This window comes from Vulpes vulpes, chromosome X, assembly GCF_048418805.1.
Source record: "Vulpes vulpes isolate BD-2025 chromosome X, VulVul3, whole genome shotgun sequence".
NCBI classification, from domain to species: domain Eukaryota; kingdom Metazoa; phylum Chordata; class Mammalia; order Carnivora; family Canidae; genus Vulpes; species Vulpes vulpes.
The window spans coordinates 119,656,248-119,675,094 of NC_132796.1; the positions used below are offsets into that span (position 1 = coordinate 119,656,248).

General features: G+C 46.8%; 1 protein-coding gene and 1 long non-coding RNA gene across 2 annotated transcripts; one reads left to right on the forward strand and one right to left on the reverse strand.

The window, feature by feature from the left end:
• Positions 1-4,723: 4,723 nt before the first annotated feature.
• LOC140596088 (synaptonemal complex protein 3-like) lies at positions 4,724-17,282 on the forward strand. Its single transcript, XM_072743480.1, has 10 exons — positions 4,724-5,070; positions 5,120-6,059; positions 7,131-7,315; positions 8,082-8,151; positions 8,308-8,342; positions 10,291-10,408; positions 11,221-11,320; positions 12,814-12,912; positions 16,533-16,637; positions 16,770-17,282. Exons 3-10 carry the CDS (start codon positions 7,186-7,188, stop codon positions 16,821-16,823), a joined length of 711 nt encoding a protein of 236 aa, XP_072599581.1. The 5' UTR covers positions 4,724-5,070; positions 5,120-6,059; positions 7,131-7,185; the 3' UTR covers positions 16,824-17,282.
• On the reverse strand, positions 7,989-14,572 carry LOC140596096 (uncharacterized). The gene is made up of 3 exons (XR_011998129.1): positions 14,483-14,572; positions 8,554-8,808; positions 7,989-8,226 (listed from the first exon to the last, which is right to left on the reverse strand). It is a non-coding gene; the product is annotated as an uncharacterized lncRNA (long non-coding RNA).
• Positions 17,283-18,847: the final 1,565 nt, after the last annotated feature.

An 18,847-nucleotide genomic window follows, 5' to 3' on the forward strand; every position in this document is an offset into this window, starting at 1 on the left:
TTGTGTATGCTGTGACTAGCGTGTCCAACTTATGAGCTAACCTCTGGAAAGATTACTTCAAAATTCCTGAAATCCTCTTGGCACTGCCGTAAGAAATGAAAACGTGCTGAAATGATCTATAGACAGGAGTCATCCAAGACCTGTGTTTTTCTATAGTCGGAGGACCTCTGAGATGTATCAATTTGATTTCTCCTTACAAGTGTAAAACTGACAAGTTCACGGTCGGTGTTAGAAAAGTCAAAAGCTGTTATAACTCAAAAGGTGTCATAACTCTTCTTGGTTAGTCATGGAGCAGATGCTCCACTAAAGTCCCTTGTTCCAATTTCTTTCCTGTTTTTCAGATTTTTAATATTTACCTCACATCCTTGGTGGGCATTTGCAAAACAAAGATAGTGGTTTTATGAAGCCACCAGATGGAGATATTGAGCTGCCACTGTTTGTGACAGTCAGGTCTTTCTTGACTAATACAGTGGTTCCAAGTTTCAGAGCAACCTGGAGAATTTACTGAAAATGCAGATTCCTAGCACGCCCACATGGTTGATTGGGCAGGCTTAGGACAGTTCTAAGGAATCTGGACTTTAACACTCTCCTTTCAGGGATTCTGATATATCGGTGATCCCATGCACCACCCTTTGAGAAGCTCTGATGTAAATGGCCATTGAAATCATGCACATAGGTGGAAACATATAGGGAAAGTATATCGATTGAGATAAGAATCAAGTAAAACGAAGTCCTGAGGAACATTATCATGGGAGGGCTCATTTGAAGAGAAGGAGCTAGCAATGGTAAGAAGAAGTTGACAGAATGAAAGGAGATACCGGGACACTATGCAGTTATGGAGGCCAAAGGAAAACAGAGAGAGTGGAAGGAAAAAACAGGAGATAAGAGGGGTCAACGAGACTGCATGCATTTTTGTTCGAATTTATTCACACCTCCTTCATCATTTTCTCTGACTTCTTTGGAAGAAATGCTGCCTTTAACAGTAAGAATGTGGGATCCCTGGGTGGCTCAGCGGTTTAGTGCCTGCCTTTGGCCCAGGGTGGGATCCTGGAGTCCCGAATTCGAGTCCCACATCGGGCTCTGTGCATGGCAGCTGCTCTCTCGATCTCTCTTTATCTCATGAAAAAATAAATTTAAAAAGAGTATATATGCTCTTCTGATATCTGACACACCCTAATTTGTTCATGTACTTGAAATATGTATTTCCCGTCCCAAATCCACATTTGTTAATGAAATGTTACAGTTAATCCTGATGATGAAAATGTTAGCTTTTATGCTTTGAAATATGTAGCAGGCACCAGCTTGCATTCAATGTTTGATATTCAGGAAATTGTGTGCCAGTGGCTCACAAAGTGGCGACAATAATGGCAATACAATAAACACGAAACACCGGTCACCATTACGATAGAATGAACCAGAAACAGTAATGCTGCTATACTGCTACTAATATTTACTAATATTTGACTGGTTCCTGGATATTACTGAGGGCCCGTACGAGTCTTTATGCATTATTTCACGTAGCGGCATCCAAAATATCACGAGACAAATACTGTCGGTATACCTTTAAGATAGTACGAAAGTGATCAAGGCTTCGAGAGAGAGGTCAAGATGTCAGCTCAGTGTCTCACAGTCCCCGAGGGGGACAGCCCCGTTTAATGGCATGCTGGACTGTCAGTTCAGGCTTTGAGCATTTTTGTGAGTTTCCCTTTAAGAAAACCCAACATAGTCAAGTTTTGTATTATTTTCAGAAAGGCACAAGTTGCAGGGACCTCCCGGTCGCCACCTAAATCCTTGCTCTCCTCTTTTTCCTGGGCCCCATCTAGGCAGCATTGCCCAGCTTTCCTTGCTGTCACGCGTGACCATGTGCCTGAGATCTAGGCAATGGGACGGCAAGCGGAAATGATGCGTGCCACTGCCAGGCCTAACTTGTAAACACCTGGCACCTTGTACACCTCTGTGCTCTTTGCCCCTTCTAGCAAACTGCTAATGGGGCCACGTCCGGGGCTCCCGTGGAAGCCCCATGTTGGATGTGGCAGACTTTCTGACAGCCGGGATCCCTGTGGAAGTGCATGGATAGTGCCTGCCAGGAGGACCCAGTCACTTTCCCAGTAATGTGCCAAGAGTAATAGATAAACGAATTGAGATAAACCATTTGAGTCCCTGTACACGTTTGGGTTTACGTGTTAGGGTAATAGTCTACCACCCCTGACACAAGCTGGGCAAAAATTAATTTGTGGTATGCCCTGCTCTGTCACCGTGAATTGCATCTTCCTGCATGTTGAATAGTGGCTCAAACAGGGGCTTTGTTTATTCCAGGTAACACATGGCAGGAATACATAATCCAGGGCTGCTACTACAGTTCGGGCAGCCCGGATCTCCTCTCTTCTCGTCCCTCTCTCCTTAAATGTGGCTTTTGTCTCAATTTGGAACCCAGGAGTCGTTGTTGAGCTACTGGCGTTTTCTCTACCGGGGACAGACCCTTCTTCCCGTCATCTTGTTTGGTCTCCGTGAACTCTTCAATGGGTTTGTCATTTCATAACGCTTAGGTGCACTCCAAAATTCCAAAGACAGCACCTTTCTCGATTGACATGTTTTGAAATTTACATGGAAAACAAGAACTTTGTAAAGGACTTCCACCTCCACAGTGACAACCTTCAAACCATTTTCTGCAGTACTGGGATAGGCAGGCACTACTAGAGACCATGGCTTATAGCTGAAGATGTGCTGTAGCCCCAGAGCAGCAAAGGGACACAAAGCAGTGAAGAGGGGAGGGCCAGGGGTGGGCAAAGGGGTGGTGGAAGGGGATGAGGGTGGGGGGTGGGGGTGAATGGGTGACGGGCAGTGAGGGGGGCATCAGATGGGATGAGCACTGGGTGCTATTCTCTATGTTGGCAAATGGAACACCAATAAAAAATAAATTTATTATTTTAAAAAAAAGTACCGAAGGTCTGGCCCTTGCTCCACTGTGTGGCTCTGCAAACTTGGGTAAGCATCTGTAGTCTCTGACCATGGTCCTCTTAACTTATACACGGGCCTTGCACCAATTCACCTTCCAGAGGGATATTAAGATCATCCAATGAGTCACGGGTATGTATCCCTTCAGGCCAGGACCGCATAGCTCGCTGAAATGTTGTCTGTATTCATGGGCAAACAGTGTCCAATACGAATGGTGAGTTCTAAATCTGCTTGGCAGAATGATACAGGCTTCCTGCACGGTCAATGCCAGGCACAGGAATACGGTCCTCTTAGCACACAGAGGACTGGATTACAGTGCAGTGAGAGGAGTGAGGTGGCACAAGTCACAGCAACAGGCAAAGGAAGGAGTGACAGCCAAGGGTCTCGGCAGAGAGGTTGGTTGAGCTCATTCAAGGGTGCAGTGGCAGGCAACAGCCAGGGTGTGCTTCGGGGAGTGGCAAGAAGCTCAGGATGGGGAGGATAAAGGGGAAGTCAAAGGAGACGAGGTGCTAAGGATCCTCGTATGTAGGGTCGACCCTCGTGTGGAGGCTGTCAGGAATCACGGAAGGATCTGAGTCATCAGAGTGTAACGTTAATACCGGAGGACTCAGAGTTCGGCCTGACTTAGAATATTTGTTTTTACTCTTTAGAGATTATTTATTTATTTATTTCTTCCTGAGAGTTGCAGAGAGAAAGCGAGGCAGAGACACAGGCGGAGTTGGAGAACCAGGCTCCAGGCAGGGAGCCCTACGTGGGACTCCATCCTGGGTCTCCAGGATGAGGCCCCGGGCTGAGGGGGTGCTAAACCGCTGAGCCGCCCAGGCGGCCCCGACTTAGGAGTGTTCATTCTACCACAGGCTGTGGCTTTTGGCACAGGATAAACGAAATGAGTGGTGGGACGGGACAGAGAACCAGAATCGGGGACATAGCAAACCTTGACATGTGACTGGGCACAGCTGATAGTGGCGAAAGTGTGCACCCTTCAGAAAAATGGGGACGGTATGGTGATTTTTTTCCCTGGGGGGGGGGGAGCAGAAGCAATTAGATGACGACCGGACAGGAAGCACAAAAACCAATTTCACGTGAGCAAAGACTAAAAGATACAAAATAAGGCCTTAAGTCAATTTTGAGGAAACATTTTTGACCTTGGAGTACAGGCAGCTTCATCTTAAAAGGCCCAGGAGGCCAGGAATCACCTGGGTAAATCGGAAACGTCACAGTTTAGACGCTTTGCGCATCAACGGACATTATCAACAGGCCAGGCAGGCAACCTGAGGAATGGATAAAGATCATTGCAAATGACCGATCAGGTAAGGGATTAAAATCCTGAACCGGTAAGGAGGTCCTACAACTCACCCGTGGTGCAGAGGAAAAAAGAAAGAAGAAAGAAAGAAAGAATGAAAGAAAGAAAGAAAGAAAGAAAGAGACAGAGAAAGAAAGAAAGAAGGAAAGAAAGAAAGAAAGAGAGAAAGAAAGAAAGAAAGAAAGAAGAAAAGAAAGAAAGAAAGAAAGAAAGAAAGAAAGAAAAAGAGAAAGAAAGAAAGAAAGACAGAAAGAAAGACAGAAAGAAAGAAAGAAAGAAAGAAAGAAAGAAAGAAAGACCAGCACGCACCCGAAAAAGAAAAATACCTTATTAAAAATTGGCAAAGCACCTCAATGGACATATGTGCAGAGAAAGGGTACCCGTGGCCCCGACCCGTAGGCACTTGAAAAGATGGTCTACGTGACTAATCACCAGTGGAATGAAAAGTGAGCACGGCAAGCAGCAAGCACTTCACACTCTGTAGGATGCCTGTTTTCAAACAGAGAAACTCAAGGCAACAACAAAACGAAAGCCTAAAGCAAGCAACTGGGACTAACCGGAGTTGGCATGATGTGGAGAAAGGGGAACCACTGTGCACTGCTGGTAGGACTGTGAACAGGTCATCCAGTCCTCTGAAGCCTTGGGCTCGTTTATCTCTACGTATTTCTCTTGGGCTCATTTAAACCCCACAGAGCGTAATGGCACGTTCGGCAGACGTGAGATTCTTCGTAGCATCGCTGCCCTCCAGGGCGCTGCAGTGGAAATAAGGGCATGTGGACGGAGAAGCAATGGGGCGACGGCATTGAGGAGCGGTTCCCCGGGGGCGTGTGCTCCCAGGGGAAGGGGACCGCGTCCACGGAGCGGTTCCCCGGGGGCGTGTGCTCCCAGGGGGAAGGGGACCGCTTCCAGGCCTACTCCTGGGGCTCCACGGAATAGCACAGACCCTGTTAGGGCACAACGCTGGGTGGAAAAGGACGCGGCGCAACCACCGACGTCAGGCAGGCCGCTGACAGGAGTCCAGCCCTCCTAGCCAGGCAAGCCAGCGGGAGGCCAGCACAGGGAAGGACACGCGCAGGGGTCTGCGAAACAGCACCAAAGGCAACCCCCCAACCGCCAACCCAAGAGCGGAGCCGAGACAACGCAGGGGGTCGTTTGCACAGGACCCTCGGGGAGACGGCTGTTCCTCCGGGAAGCGGAAGCACTGGGTGGAAAGGGCCCCGCCAGGAGCCCGACGAGGACCTGCGAAAAGCCTTCCGCCTCAGGTCGGCAAGGTGGAGGCTTGAGCGGCCACCTGCTCCACAACCCAGTACCCTTTAGTGATTTCCCAGGAAGATGAAACGTCCTCGGGCTGCAGAACCGGAACCGCGCAGCCTGGGCCCCGGGGCTCGACCCTCGGCCCTCGGCCCTCGGCCGTCGGCCCGCGGCCCTCGACGCGCCACCCTGGGTCCTGACCCAAGACGCTCGGCCCTCGCCACGTGAGCCCCGTACCTCGACCTCCCTCGACACTCGACCCTCCAATCTCGACCCTCGACCCTCGAATCTCGACCCTCGAACCTCGACCCTCGATCCTCAGGGCCCGCAGGCCCCGGCGCCTGGAGGGCAGGGGGCCCGAGGGGCGTGTCTCTGGCGAGGCCCCGCCTCCCGCGTGCGCGTGCGCATGCGCACTGGGCCAGCCGCTCGGCGTCGCTCCCGCGCAGGCGAGGCTGACTGGCTCCTCCCAGTCAGTCGCGAGGCCCTCAGAGGAGCGTCGTCGCGGAGGACGTGCTGTGGAGGTCGTTGTGTGCGTGGAGGCCTGAGAGAGGTGGGGGATGGCGATGGCGATGGCGATGGCGATGGCGATGGAAGGGGCGGAGGGAGGGGCAAGACACAGGCGATGGGGATGGGGGTGGGGCGGAGGGACGGAGGGACGAGGGACGCAGGGAGGACCGACGGAGACAGGGGTGGGGCGGGGCGGGGGGGGCCCTAGGGACGGAGGGTCGCAGGACCGAGGGGCAAGACAGAGGGGTTGGGGCTAGCGCTGGGGCATACGCACTGCGGGACAGAGGAAGGGTCAAGACAAACGGGGGCCGGGCCGGGGGTCGGGCGTAGCGACCCCCTGGGAGGCCCCGCCAGGCAGGCAGGCGGACCCGGTGGCACTGGGTGGCCGTGGGGGGGGGTATCCTGGAACGTCCGGGACCAGGGCGTGGGGCGGCCACGGGGGCGGCCACGGGGGCGGCGGGGCTGACCTCTGAGGTGACGTCCCCACGGGGTCCTCCGGGGCTCCGACGGGATACGACCAGGCCCCTGAGCGCAGAGCTGGCAGGGCGGGGAGCGGGAGCGACGGCCCTCATGGCCCGGGAGGGTGACACCTGGTGAGGAGGGGCCGTCTGCGCCTGGCCCTCCGGCCACACCGCCCGGCCCGACATCTTGGCCCCCGGGGGCGGGGCCACGGCTCGTCCTGGGGGTCCAGATGGCCCGTCGAGGAGCCCCCTCCACCTGACTGTCCGCCGACGGGTGCAGAACGGCTTATTCCCCGTGCATCCCGAGGGGACGCGGGGTTTCGACCCGGCCACGGTCGGGTCTCCAGGCCAGCACAGCCCTGCGGGGAGGGACCTCGGGGGCCGGGCCGGCCTCTGGCCCAACGTAAGCGCAAGAGTGTGGCGGAAGGGCCCGGCACGCAGATGGCCCGGGGCAGCTGACGTGCCCCGGGTCGCCGTCTTGGGGGGGGGCGGGGGAGGCGGGGCTGCGCCGGCCGCATCCTCCTTGCTCCCTCCTGGCCCGGCCAGACACACGAGGACACGCGCAGCCCGGTCTGTGCAGAGGCCCCCCTGCCTGCCGACGCTCGCTGACCGTGTCCCCATTTCTCGGTCGGTCGCCTGCTCGGGCTCACAAGGTGAGGGACAACTCGGAGGACACACAGACACCTCGGAGGACAGACACCTGTGCGGATGCCTCGGGTTGGCAGGAAGCGCCTGGGGAGGAAAGCCCCTGCGGAGCCCCAGAGAGTGGCAGCCTGTGATTCGGGCAGAGGAGGGAGCGGAGAGCTGAGTGGGCCAGAGGCTGCTGCTGCTGCGGAAGGTACTGTCTGCCCCACACTTTGCGGACACAGCGCTCGCTCGGAGATGACCGCACGCGGGGCAGGCGTCTGCCTCCCAGTCCTTCGCCCGGTCAACAGTACGGCCCTCCAGCGTGCGCGCCCCCGCACGTGTGTGTGCGCGCCAGCGCAGTTTCACCTGCCGCAGGTTGCCCACTGGATCCTCCTGTCCCAAACCAGGATTCCAGAGGTGGAGATCGCACGCAGCTCTTCTGCCGCGCCGCCACCCCACCCCCCACCCCGACCCCACCCCGCGCCCCCACCCCAACCCCACCCTGCGCCCTGCAGGCCTTCTTTCCCAAATACCTCCCACGTGCCGGGGGCTGTTCTCTGGCGTTTAAGCGCGCCAAAGGCCGGGAACACCTTCTCCGCCGCGTGGTGTGGTCCTGGGCCCCGATCTCCTTTCCTCTGCCCTTGCACAGACACGCAGCCTTTCCTAGCTCTGCCTTGAAAGGCTGTTGGTTTGCCAGAGGCCTCGCAGCCCGCACGGTGACGATATTGCCCCCTCGAAAACTGATCGAAAGGCCACCCTTCCCTTAAGAATGGTTTCTGACTCCTTGCTATGGGAAACGAACTAGGGGTGTTGGAAGGGGAGGAGGCCGGGGGTTGGGGGTGACTGCGCGGCGGGCTCTGAGGGGGTGCACTTGACGGGACGAGCACTGGGTGTTGTTCTGTATGTTGGCAAATTGAACACCAATAAAACATAAATGTGTTACTAAAAAAATGTTCTCCACTTTTATTTCAACGCAGGAAACAATCCAGTAGCCGATAAACATGGGCGAAAGAGGGCTTCTCCCGGACCGCGTGAGGAAGACGTGGGGTAACGTGTTTACAGTATTTTCCCTTGCCACATCAAGTCAACTCGGCTTGCCTGCCCGTAATTCTCTGTAAAATCCTAGAATGAGACATTGTTTCCAAAACAAATACGACCTGGGTTTACCTTTCCTCAGTAACGTTTGCTCTAACTTCTTCACAGAAACGAAATACAGAAGATGCTGCAAGGACTTGGAGGTATGCATAAGTGCTGTCTGCAGGGAAAAGGAAAGCTTTAGATCCGACAGCTTTTACAGGTGGAAATGTTAATGAGTGGCCTGCAAGACTGATTTTCATGCCTTGTTCTCATATGTAGGATATTACACAAGTATTTAGTGTGATTCAACTTTGCCACTTTCTATGCTGACCTTTTCCGTTGTTGATCTGGAAAGGTAAAAATGGTACTCACCGAGATGAGGTAAGAGTGACGCCATTATTTTATGCACGCGTACGTCAACGTACTCTGCCAGCGAGTGGTCGGAGCAAACTTCTACCTCCTTTGGCGTGCACAGATTAGGTGGCGGAGCGAACTTCGTACCTCCTTTGGCGTGCACAGATTAGGTGGCATATCAGGTTTTTGTGTCGGATTTAATTTTTCTTGATTTACTTACTTTCCATAACTTTCCAGTGCTCTGTTCTTTGGAGTAGCAGCACAAACTGAATCCTGCCAAAATCAATCAATCAAACAAAACCAACCAAAAAAACAAAAAATAAAACAAAGCACCCTCTTTATCATCATTTTTCATTAATAAGCCATATAGGTGCAAACTAGAGAACTCCCGTAGCTGCTGAGAAATGTCATATCCAACCTCCTAAGCTTTTTCTTGTTTGGTCAGAGGTCAGTCACACCATCTGCACTACAGGGCAGGACACTTAGCAAAGAGTCCCAAGTCAATCTGTGGCTCTTCGATAAGGATCGCCCTTACAAGCAAGGATGTTTTGATAGCTTTGCTCTATTTGGTGGCGACAAAGGGCTTGCTTTGTGAGCTGTCTAATAAACTTCTTACTGTAGAGGGATTCCGGGTGTGTAAAATAGTTTTATCAGACTGCAGATCCTTCATGACTGCTGAAAAGTAACTATCGATTGTAGATCCAAAAAGTCAAATCATGCGATTTGCAAAGCTTTATTTGAAGTTTTAAGGTTCGGTGAAATGCAGCACTTAATGGATGAAAGTGCTACGGAAAAAGCTCCGTGAAAATATTTTATTTATTATTTTTTTAAAGATTTTATTTATTCATGATAGACACACACACACACACACACACAGAGAAAGAGAGAGAGAGAGAGAGAGAGAGAGAGAGAGAGGCAGAGACACAGGCAGAGGGAGAAGCAGGTTCCATGCAGGGAGCCCGACATGGGACTCGATCCCGGGTCTCCAGGATCAGGCCCTGGACTGAAGGCTGCACTGAACCACTGAACCACCAGGGCTTCCCCGTGAAAATATTTTAAAAGTGTTTCTGAACTCATTTATTCCAGCTAGAGTTCTTACAGTCACAGCCTTGCTCTCTTTTAGTTAAGCACAGTTAAAAGCATCACTCACTAGATCGCTTGAAAGATGATTCTTTAATGTGCGATATAATGATTTTTCTCCTTTTGGGGGTCGTTTTTAAGAAAATGCTTTTGTGATGTTTTATATAATGCATCCTAATGGTAATCCATCTAAACATGTCCCATGAGTTGCAGGATTTTTGTAAATTCAGAAAAGTTTGCCTTTTACCTGTCTTCTCACAAGGACATTAAAGTCTGTCTTTGAGATTCTTTATACGCATTTTGACAATGGAAAGTCTTTTGATCATTATCCCCCTTTCCTTATCTCTGAACCCGCTGTTAGAGTAATGAGAATCAGGATACTAGTACTGCAAAGACTTTACGGAAACTAGTGAGCAAATCTGGCTTTTTCAAACGATGCCTGTGTTATAGATTTTATTTTACTTTTTTTTTTTTTTTGGAGCATCATTGGCACACACAACATGACATTAGTTCAAAGGTATACGACATATTGATCGGACATTTACGATACCTGCATTACAGATTTGAAGCGTCTTTGCTTATTGCGGAGGCAACATTTACCTCAATCGAATCGTATATATGAAAACCAAATAATTTTCGGCTTGAAATTTCAATGAGTATCTGTGTTCTACACAGGTGGCATTAAACAGGCTCTTCTTGCAAAAAGAAAAATGTTTGAAGCAAATGCAAAAGCTTCTCTGAAAAGCACTAACGAAAAAATTGAGCAGGGTTGGAAAATACAGCAAGAACAAAGGTGAGGTTGTTGTTTTTAAGCCACAAGGACGCTCGTATCATTTGTTAGTATTCCTTGGTGCAAATAACGGAAGGCAGATGCTATTGTATTGAGTTTTCCAGTGGAAAAGAGATTTTGCTGCATTGTTTTCTAAGCAGGTAAATTCTCTTAACCTCACTCCTTATCAGCATTGAGGTTTAATTCCAGGAGCCAGTAAGGTGACCTTTCCTACCCCCCTTTCAAAGCACAATTGAGTTCTCTTGTGTAGGAGTTTTCTTCCTATATAGTTTTCTTTTAATTCATAGTCATTCTAGACCTAATCTAGCCGAACCTTGGGTAAACGTCTTACAGCGTTATCCCGGTGACAGTTAACTGTATTCCGTCACGTAGAAAAGGTTAACTTTATATCATAATGAATTTGCGCATTGTAGCTAAGTTGTGTTCACTGTTCTTTCTTAAAAATCATTATTGTGCCAAAGAGGGGAACTGTTTAAGTGAAATATTCCTGTTCGGGAATCTTCGATAAAACATCCTCATTGCATCTACTTACCGCATCTGAACGTAGAGGTTCTGTAGGAAGAAGAAATGAAAAGTAAGCTGCTTGGAAAATTGATTTTATGGTAAACCCTCGTTAGTGTTGAACAGTCAAGGCATGTGAGAAGGCTTCTGTATTGGTCGCTTAGGAACAATACTGTTGGTAATAAGAGTCAATTGTTCGTGTGCCCTTTCTGTTTCCCGTGAGACTACACTGTGCTGTTACGGTATTCCTGCAAAATGGTTAATTTTGTCATCTCTTTGTGGAGTGTGACGGTGCTCGTTATCATGTTTTACAGGCAGAATCTTCATTTCAAATACTCTCAGCAGTTTCTGACTCTCTTTCAGAAGTGGGATACCGACATGAGGAGAGCCCAGGAACAGGAAGCAAAACTAGCTGTTGGTATCAGCCTTGGCTTTAAAATTTATCTATTCCATTGATTTCTTTACTGTATCAAAGTCTCAGGTAGCAAGAGGTCATGCAAAAACACAGGAGAGAATGTAGAGTCCGTGAGCCCAGATGGGTAAGGGAGGGTAGAAGATAGCCCAGATGAGTAGTGGTGGGAGGCCGAATGTTCTATTTGGATGGCTTCTATTTAGTGATACAGGAAGGTCACCAGCTAAGAGTTAGAGTGGTGGAGGAGGCGCTGCCTTCGGGGGGCAAAGAGGAAGTCCCGGAATTGTTTCCTGAGAGCGAGCCAGCGAATGCACTAGGGAAATATCATTGCCAAGCAGCATTATGGGTCTGGCTTTGATTACTGTCATAGTGATCATGAATTTAAAGTGAGACCACACTGCACGGTTGTGGCAGAGTGGCTAGAGAGCTGGATCCTCCAGGGTTGGGGTACGGCCACACAGATTGACAGAGTGGAAAGGGGGCAAGGCACACGTGCAAGTGCAGAGGTATGACGATTGACCATGGAATTTAAGCCAAGAAGGAAGAAAAGGGAGACTAGGAGAATGGGGACTGGGGACAAGGAACACTCCTTGGATCATGGGATATTAATCCTGAAAGAGTTCTGAACCGTAGTAAGAAAGGGAGAGAACAACAAACAGGGAGGTAAAGGTAGAATGTTGGGGGGGGGGGCAGGGTGGAGAAACAGCATAGCACAGTGGTCAGGAGCCTGGGCCTCGGAACATTTTTTGCTTTTTTGTGTTTTTAATCCAATCCTGGTTGACCAGTACTTTGACATCAGGGACAAATTATGTCTCACTCAGGTTCCTCAGCTAGGAAAGGAGGCCTGGTAAGAGTATCTGCCTCATAGAGTTGTTTTGAGGGTTGAATGAGATCGTATGTAATAAGTCTATTTGAAATGGTTACGAACAGTACCTGACACAGAGCTGCTATGCAAGTCTTTGCTCTAATTAATCTTACGTAGACGTTGCAGTTATTGGGAGTCCCGGGTCTGACTACGTAAGTGACTAAAGTAGGGAAGAGGACAGAATTATTGTTGGAGAGCAGGTCAAGGAACGGAGAGGCTAGGATAGTCTGTATGCGTCCTGAAAACACCAAGAATTAACACATGTTTTGAACGTTGGTAAGAAGGAATCTCTCCTCTGTGACTACTGTTAGGAAGGATTATTGTATAGAGTCTTTGCCTACTTGTGGTAAACAGATTATTGAAAGGGCCATTTGTGGACTTTGAAGTCCAGAATTAATACATGTCTTCAATATCGGTGAGGAAGACAATTTCCCACTTAATGGCTACTGGGTAGGGTCATCGTGTATTGTTTCTGTATATGGGTGGTGCTTGGTCGCAAAAGTTGTTAAAACAGGAAATGCTGACAGGTATCGATTTAAGGAATATTCCTTTTCAACCTGATGTGTAATTATGTTCTCTGAATACTAAATGTGACCCACATTTTGTCACCTTTTCCTTTAATGTTCCTAGGGTATGTTTCAAGAGCAACAAAAGATTCTGCAACAAGCTAGAATTGTTCAGAACCAGAGGCTGGAAAAATTAAGAAACGTATACAAAGAATTCTTAAAGGTCTGTGGTATTTGGCAACACAAAACGCTCTTAGAAAACACAAGACGTAGGGGTGCCTGGGTGGCTCAGTCGCTTGAACGACCAACTCCTGGTTTTGGATCAGGTCGTGGGTCCTGATCCCATGGGTTGTGGGATGGAGCCCCGCTGGGGCTCCCTTCTCAATAGGGAGTCCGTTTCAAGATTCTCTCCCTCTGGCCCCCTGCCCCCTTGCACGTGTGCTGTGCGTGTCTCAAATAAATGAACAAATCTTGAAAAAAACCATAATATGGATATAAAAGTAGAAGATAGTTTCTTTCTGAGTCTGAGTCTGTGGAAAACCATTTAGGTTGTATATTTAAATTTTCAACCAATTTCCAGGAGGACCTCACTGCTTTGGATTTAGCATAATTGGGAAATGCATTTTCTTATATTTAGCATTAATTAATACTTTTATGGGAGTCGTTTTTTTATTTTTTCTTTGATTTCACACTATTTATTACAACACACATCTAACTCTTATTTTTGTAACTTAGATTATGTGTGATATTGAGATCTTGAACTTTTTTTCCACCATTTTGAGGATTTAAAGATCTTGACTGTAAAATGGAAAAAAATACAGAAATACTAAAAAAAAAATATCCCAAGTGTACCAGATGGGAGTCGTTTAAAACAGGGAATGGCAACGTGGGAATTTTACCTAGAAATACACGTATCGTGAAGAATACTGGTACTTTATTAACACTTCGAGCATGATTTTTTGGTTCGATCATCAGTTTTGAGATCAGCAATAAACATATAGTGGAAACTAGGAATTCTGTGAATCACTTCTACGTGTCTTTTCCTTGTATTGATGGTTTCTGTTAAATACGAGTAGGCAGTTGTAATTGATGGATCCTGATTTTTATATTCAAATGTGTTACGTGAGTATTTTGTGGCACATTTGCTTTTGGAATACTAGAGGAATAGTGACTTTATACACAGACTTAAGGGATCCCTGGGTGGCTCAGCGGTTAAGAGCCTGCCTTCAGCCCGGGGCGTGATCTTGAGTCCCAGAATCGAGTCCCGTGTTGGGCTTCCTGCGTGGAGCCTGCTTCTCCCTTTGCCTGTGTCTCTGCCTCTCTCTCTGTGTCTCCCTTTCTGTCTCTCTTGAATAAATAAACAAAATTTTTAAAAAGTTTAAAAATATCATAAGGAAAGGTGTAAGAGAATGTATATCATAAATAATGAAAAGGCCAGAGGAAGACTAACCGTTTGTGAATTGAGAATGATCTGGTGTGATATTTGCACATCAGCAAATTGTTCTCAGTGACACATACCTCTTCCTCAGGCAGAGATTTCTTTAGGAAGTGATGGAATCCTGCACATTCCCCTTCTTTTTTCTTGGTGTGCCTATGGGCGCTGTGTGTGTGTGTGTGTGTGTGTGTGTGTGTTTGTGTGTGCGTGTGTGTTTGTGTGCCCGCGTGCGCCATTTACCTCTGCATCTGTACCTTTTTCTGCAACCTTTCTGCAACTGTTTCTTTCTTTGAATTCCCACTGCTACTGCCCTAGTTCGGGATCTCACCATTCCTTGCTCCTCCGAGTAAATGCTTACCTGAGGGCTCTCTTCTCCAGTCCATCCTTTACAGTTCCGCAACATGATCTTCCCACCTGAAAACCTGTCATTAGCTTCTCATGTCAAAACCTCAGGTATTCAGCGTCTGTCCCTGCCCAGTAACAGAACTCCCTGGTTTTATGTGGACATTCCTCCTTTCTTCCCACCCCTCCAGATTGGTTGCTCTCTCTGAACTAACTCACCTTTACTTCCTTGTTTCTGGAATACTTTCAATTCCTTCTTCCCTTTATCTACTGAAATCCTATTCTTTCGCCAACTAACGCAGAGTCAATCTTATCTTCCAGCACACAGTCATGGCAAGGGGTATTTCCTTAATCGTTACAAAGTTTTTGTGTGGGTTTTAACTTACGTGTTTTTCATTCTCCCTGGAATAAGGGAGGAAGAGACCGTGCATTCATTTTCTATTTTTATATACATTTATTTTTTATTGGTGTTCAATTTGCCAACATATAGAATAACACCCAGTGCTCATCCCATCAAGTGCCCCCCTCAGTGCCCATCACCCAGTCACCCCCACCCCGCGCCCACCTCCCCTTCCACCACCCCTAGTTTGTTTCCCAGAGTTAGCAGTCTCTCATGCTCTGTCTCCCTTTCTGATATTTCCCACTCATTTTCTCTCCTTTCCCCCTTTATTCCCTTTCACTATTTTTTATATTCCCCAAATTAGTGAGACCATATAATGTTTGTCCTTCTCCGATTGACTTATCTCACTCAGCATAATACCCTCTAGTTCCCTCCACGTCGAAGCAAATGATGGGTATTTGTCGTTTCTAATGGCTGAGTAATATTCCATTGTATACATAAACTACATCTTATTTATCCACTCATCTTTCGATGGACACCGAGGCTCTTTCCACAGTTTGGCTATTGTGGACATTGCTGCTATAGAAATCGGGGTGCAGGAGGCATTCATTTTCAATTTAGTCCATGGCACCTAACGGTACCTTTTACGTAGGATGCACTAGATTGCGACTCATTAAGTGAACAGTAAAGATTAGACCATGTTTGTTTTTCATGACTTAAGAGGCCGTGTTACAGATCATTTCATTCCCTCCAATGGAATCTCTTAGACTGATTATTAGTCATTATAAGTGCAGGGTTCCCTGGTGTTTAGGCAGTTCCTTAGAGTGTTGTAAGTTTATGGATTTTCATTCTGTGGGAAGGTCAGTCTTTTCTTTTTTTTCCAGGATAAGAAACGTCTTTATTTTTTGTAATAATAAATTTATTTTTTATTGGTGTTCAACTTGCCAACATACAGAATAACACCCAGTGCTCATCCCGACAAGTGCCCCCCTCAGTTCCCACCACCCAGTCACCCCCACCCCCTGTCCTCCTCCCCTTCCACCAACTCTAGTTCTTTTCCCAGATTTAGGAGTCTTCCATGTTCTGTCTCCCTTTCTGCTATTTCCTACCCATTTCCTCTCCCTTCCCCTCTATTCCCTTTCACTATTATTTATATTCCCCAAATCAATGAGACCATATAATGTTTGTCCTTCTCCGATTGACTATCACTCAGCATAATACTCTCTGGTTCGGTCTTTATCTGTTTTTCCACCACCTTGACCTTAACTGTCTATTAACGCATTGTTTGGAGCCAAGTGTACTACTGTCGTGCCTCTATAATAATAATATTTGACTCAAACACAACATTTTAAAAATTTCTTAAGTGGGCATTCTAATCACCATGTATCACGTACAGTGTTTTGTTTGGAAAAATTAATGAGCATCCCTTGAATATTAAGGGTTGTTACCTTTGAAATCTAACTGAATTTAAAAAAATATCTTAGGTATTTGTTTGAGAGAGGGCACATGCAGGGGGAGAAGCAGAGGGGGAGGGAGAAGGAGACTCCCCGCTGAGCAGAGAGCCTGACGCGGGGCTCGATCCCGGGACCCGGAAATCAAGACCTGAGTTGAAGGCAGACTCTTAACCTACTAAGCCACCCAGGCGCCGCCTGAAATTTGATTGTACATGTTTGCAGCATGAGATGAAAAGTGGTGCTTTATACCTGAACTAGGCTTCTTGTTTTAGAGATCACAGGCTTTGGACAAGGACCATGAACGCTTTCTTACTGATGAACAAAGTGAAGTCAGGGAAGAAATCGCCAAGTTGCAAAACAAAATTATGAGGGAAGCTGTAAGTAGTAGTAGTCCTTTAATATTAAGACCCAAGGAGGGATGTGAGCATTGGGGTATTTGGTTTGCCAAAATGTATATGACAGTTACTCGAATAACGGGTGAATGTTCAATATTTCCTTCCTTGAAACAGCAGCAGCAAGAGCTGGCAATGGTTCGGAAGTCTCTTCATTCCCTGTTGTTCTGACGACTTTGAGGAACGAAAGAACAGGAAGCTACGTTTTATTAAGTGTGACGTTAGCTGCACTGAACCACACTGTAGTAGTTTAAAGATTGTAGTTGAAATTGGTACGCCTTGTTTATCATAGTTTGCTTGCTAAGTGCAATAATCTTTTCCTGTTAAAACCCCAACCCTAAAAAGCTCTGTGAGGAGCAGCAGTTCCACAATTATATACGTATTAAGCTTTCAACCCTTTGTTAGTAATGAAGACTTTTTGTACTTAACACTGTCAATTAGCTGTTAGCAGTAAGGATGATTTAATTTTAGGCTTTCCCTCAGTGGATCTGTATTAGCCCCAAAAGGCTCAAACCACAAGTACAGAAAGAAGGCTCCATTGCTTTGCCTAAAGGGAAAAAATTAAAGAATATAAAATCTGTCTTATCCGTGCACCTGCTTGTATTTACTCATTAGTTTACTGAGCCAATTCCAATACCAATATGGTTTCAGAACAAAACGTACTCTATCTACTGCCTTATAAAAATGATTGCAAGCAAAGATAAGATTGTGTTTTAAAATCCATTAAACTCCCTACAATCGCTGGGAGAAAAGAACTACATATATAAATATCAGTGCTGAGACATGGGTTTGTGAATGGGCCATTTCCACAAGCAAACCAAAATGTCATTTAATTGGTGTTGGTTCACTATTAAACGGCACCTGCCCTTAGCATTTATTGAACATATTTCACAAATACGCACATGTACTTAATTACTTAGGGCTTAACATTTCACATCTTTCTTTTCTTTAAGCATTTTATTTATTTATTTATTTATTTATTTATTTATTTGGCACAAAGAGAGGGAGAGAGAGAGAGAGAGAGAGAGAGAGAGAGATATTCATGCAGAGACAAAGGTAGAGGGAGAAGCTGGCTCCATGCACGGAGCCCGACGTGGTACTCCATCCTGGGTGCCCCAGACCATGTCCTGTGCAGAAGGCAGGCGCTAAACCCCTGAGGCACCCTCGGATCCCCTCACATCTGTCTTTAAAGATAAATCCCACACAGTGCTTCGTTTTCAAGTTTAGTATTCATTGAGTATATGGAACACTGATTTGATATTTGAGAGCTAAGAACTTGAATAATTGATTCTTATACCTCTCTTTTTGTACCGGCCTTTTTTCTTTAACATTTGATAACATAACACCGTCTTCATTTCGACACGTTATTTAATAAACATGGCATTGTTTCAGAATATATTTGGAATAAGCCCTTTCAATGAATTTTTCTGACTTACTGAAATCCCTCCCATGAATCATTCAAAACAAAACAATCCCATTAGGAGGAGAGGAATGATTTTCTCCCATCTTTCCGCATGGTGTCATGGGTTGTTTTTTGTTTTGTTTGTTTTGTTTTTTACTGTCAATTCTGACCCCTGTATACCAACCTTCCTTTTTTTAAGGTTTTGCAAGTTTTCAAACATAAGCCCTTTCAGAATCTCTTTTTCTAACTGCAGTAATGTATACAGGGACAAATGAGTCCTCCACCGCTATCCAATCTTTGACATTACAGGAAGAAATTAATTGCCCAATTTCACATGTTCATAAAGAAGTTTCCCCTTAAGCCAAATCATGTGTTGGTATATGCGTCTGAAGTTCTGTTCCAAACATCTAAGAAGGTCCTCTTTTGGGAAGTTTTCCAGTAGCTATAGAGGCAAAAATAAAGTACTCCAAAGGACCCCACGAAAGTTCTCGTATTGATACTAAGACATCTGGTTTCATGTGAGCATGGAGAGGCATACTCAGTACATAGTGTACTTAGTGATCAAACAGTTGACATTTATTTCATCCCCTGAGAACCTCAAATGAGTAAATACATTCTTTTTTAATTAAAAATATTTTATTGTTTTTTTATTTTTTTAATTTATTATATGTAAATTTATTTTTTGCTGGTGTTCAATTTGCCAACATATAGAATAACACCCAGTGCTCATCCTATCAAGTGCCCCTCTCAGTGCCCATCACCCAGTCACCCCCGCCCCTCACCCACCTCCCCT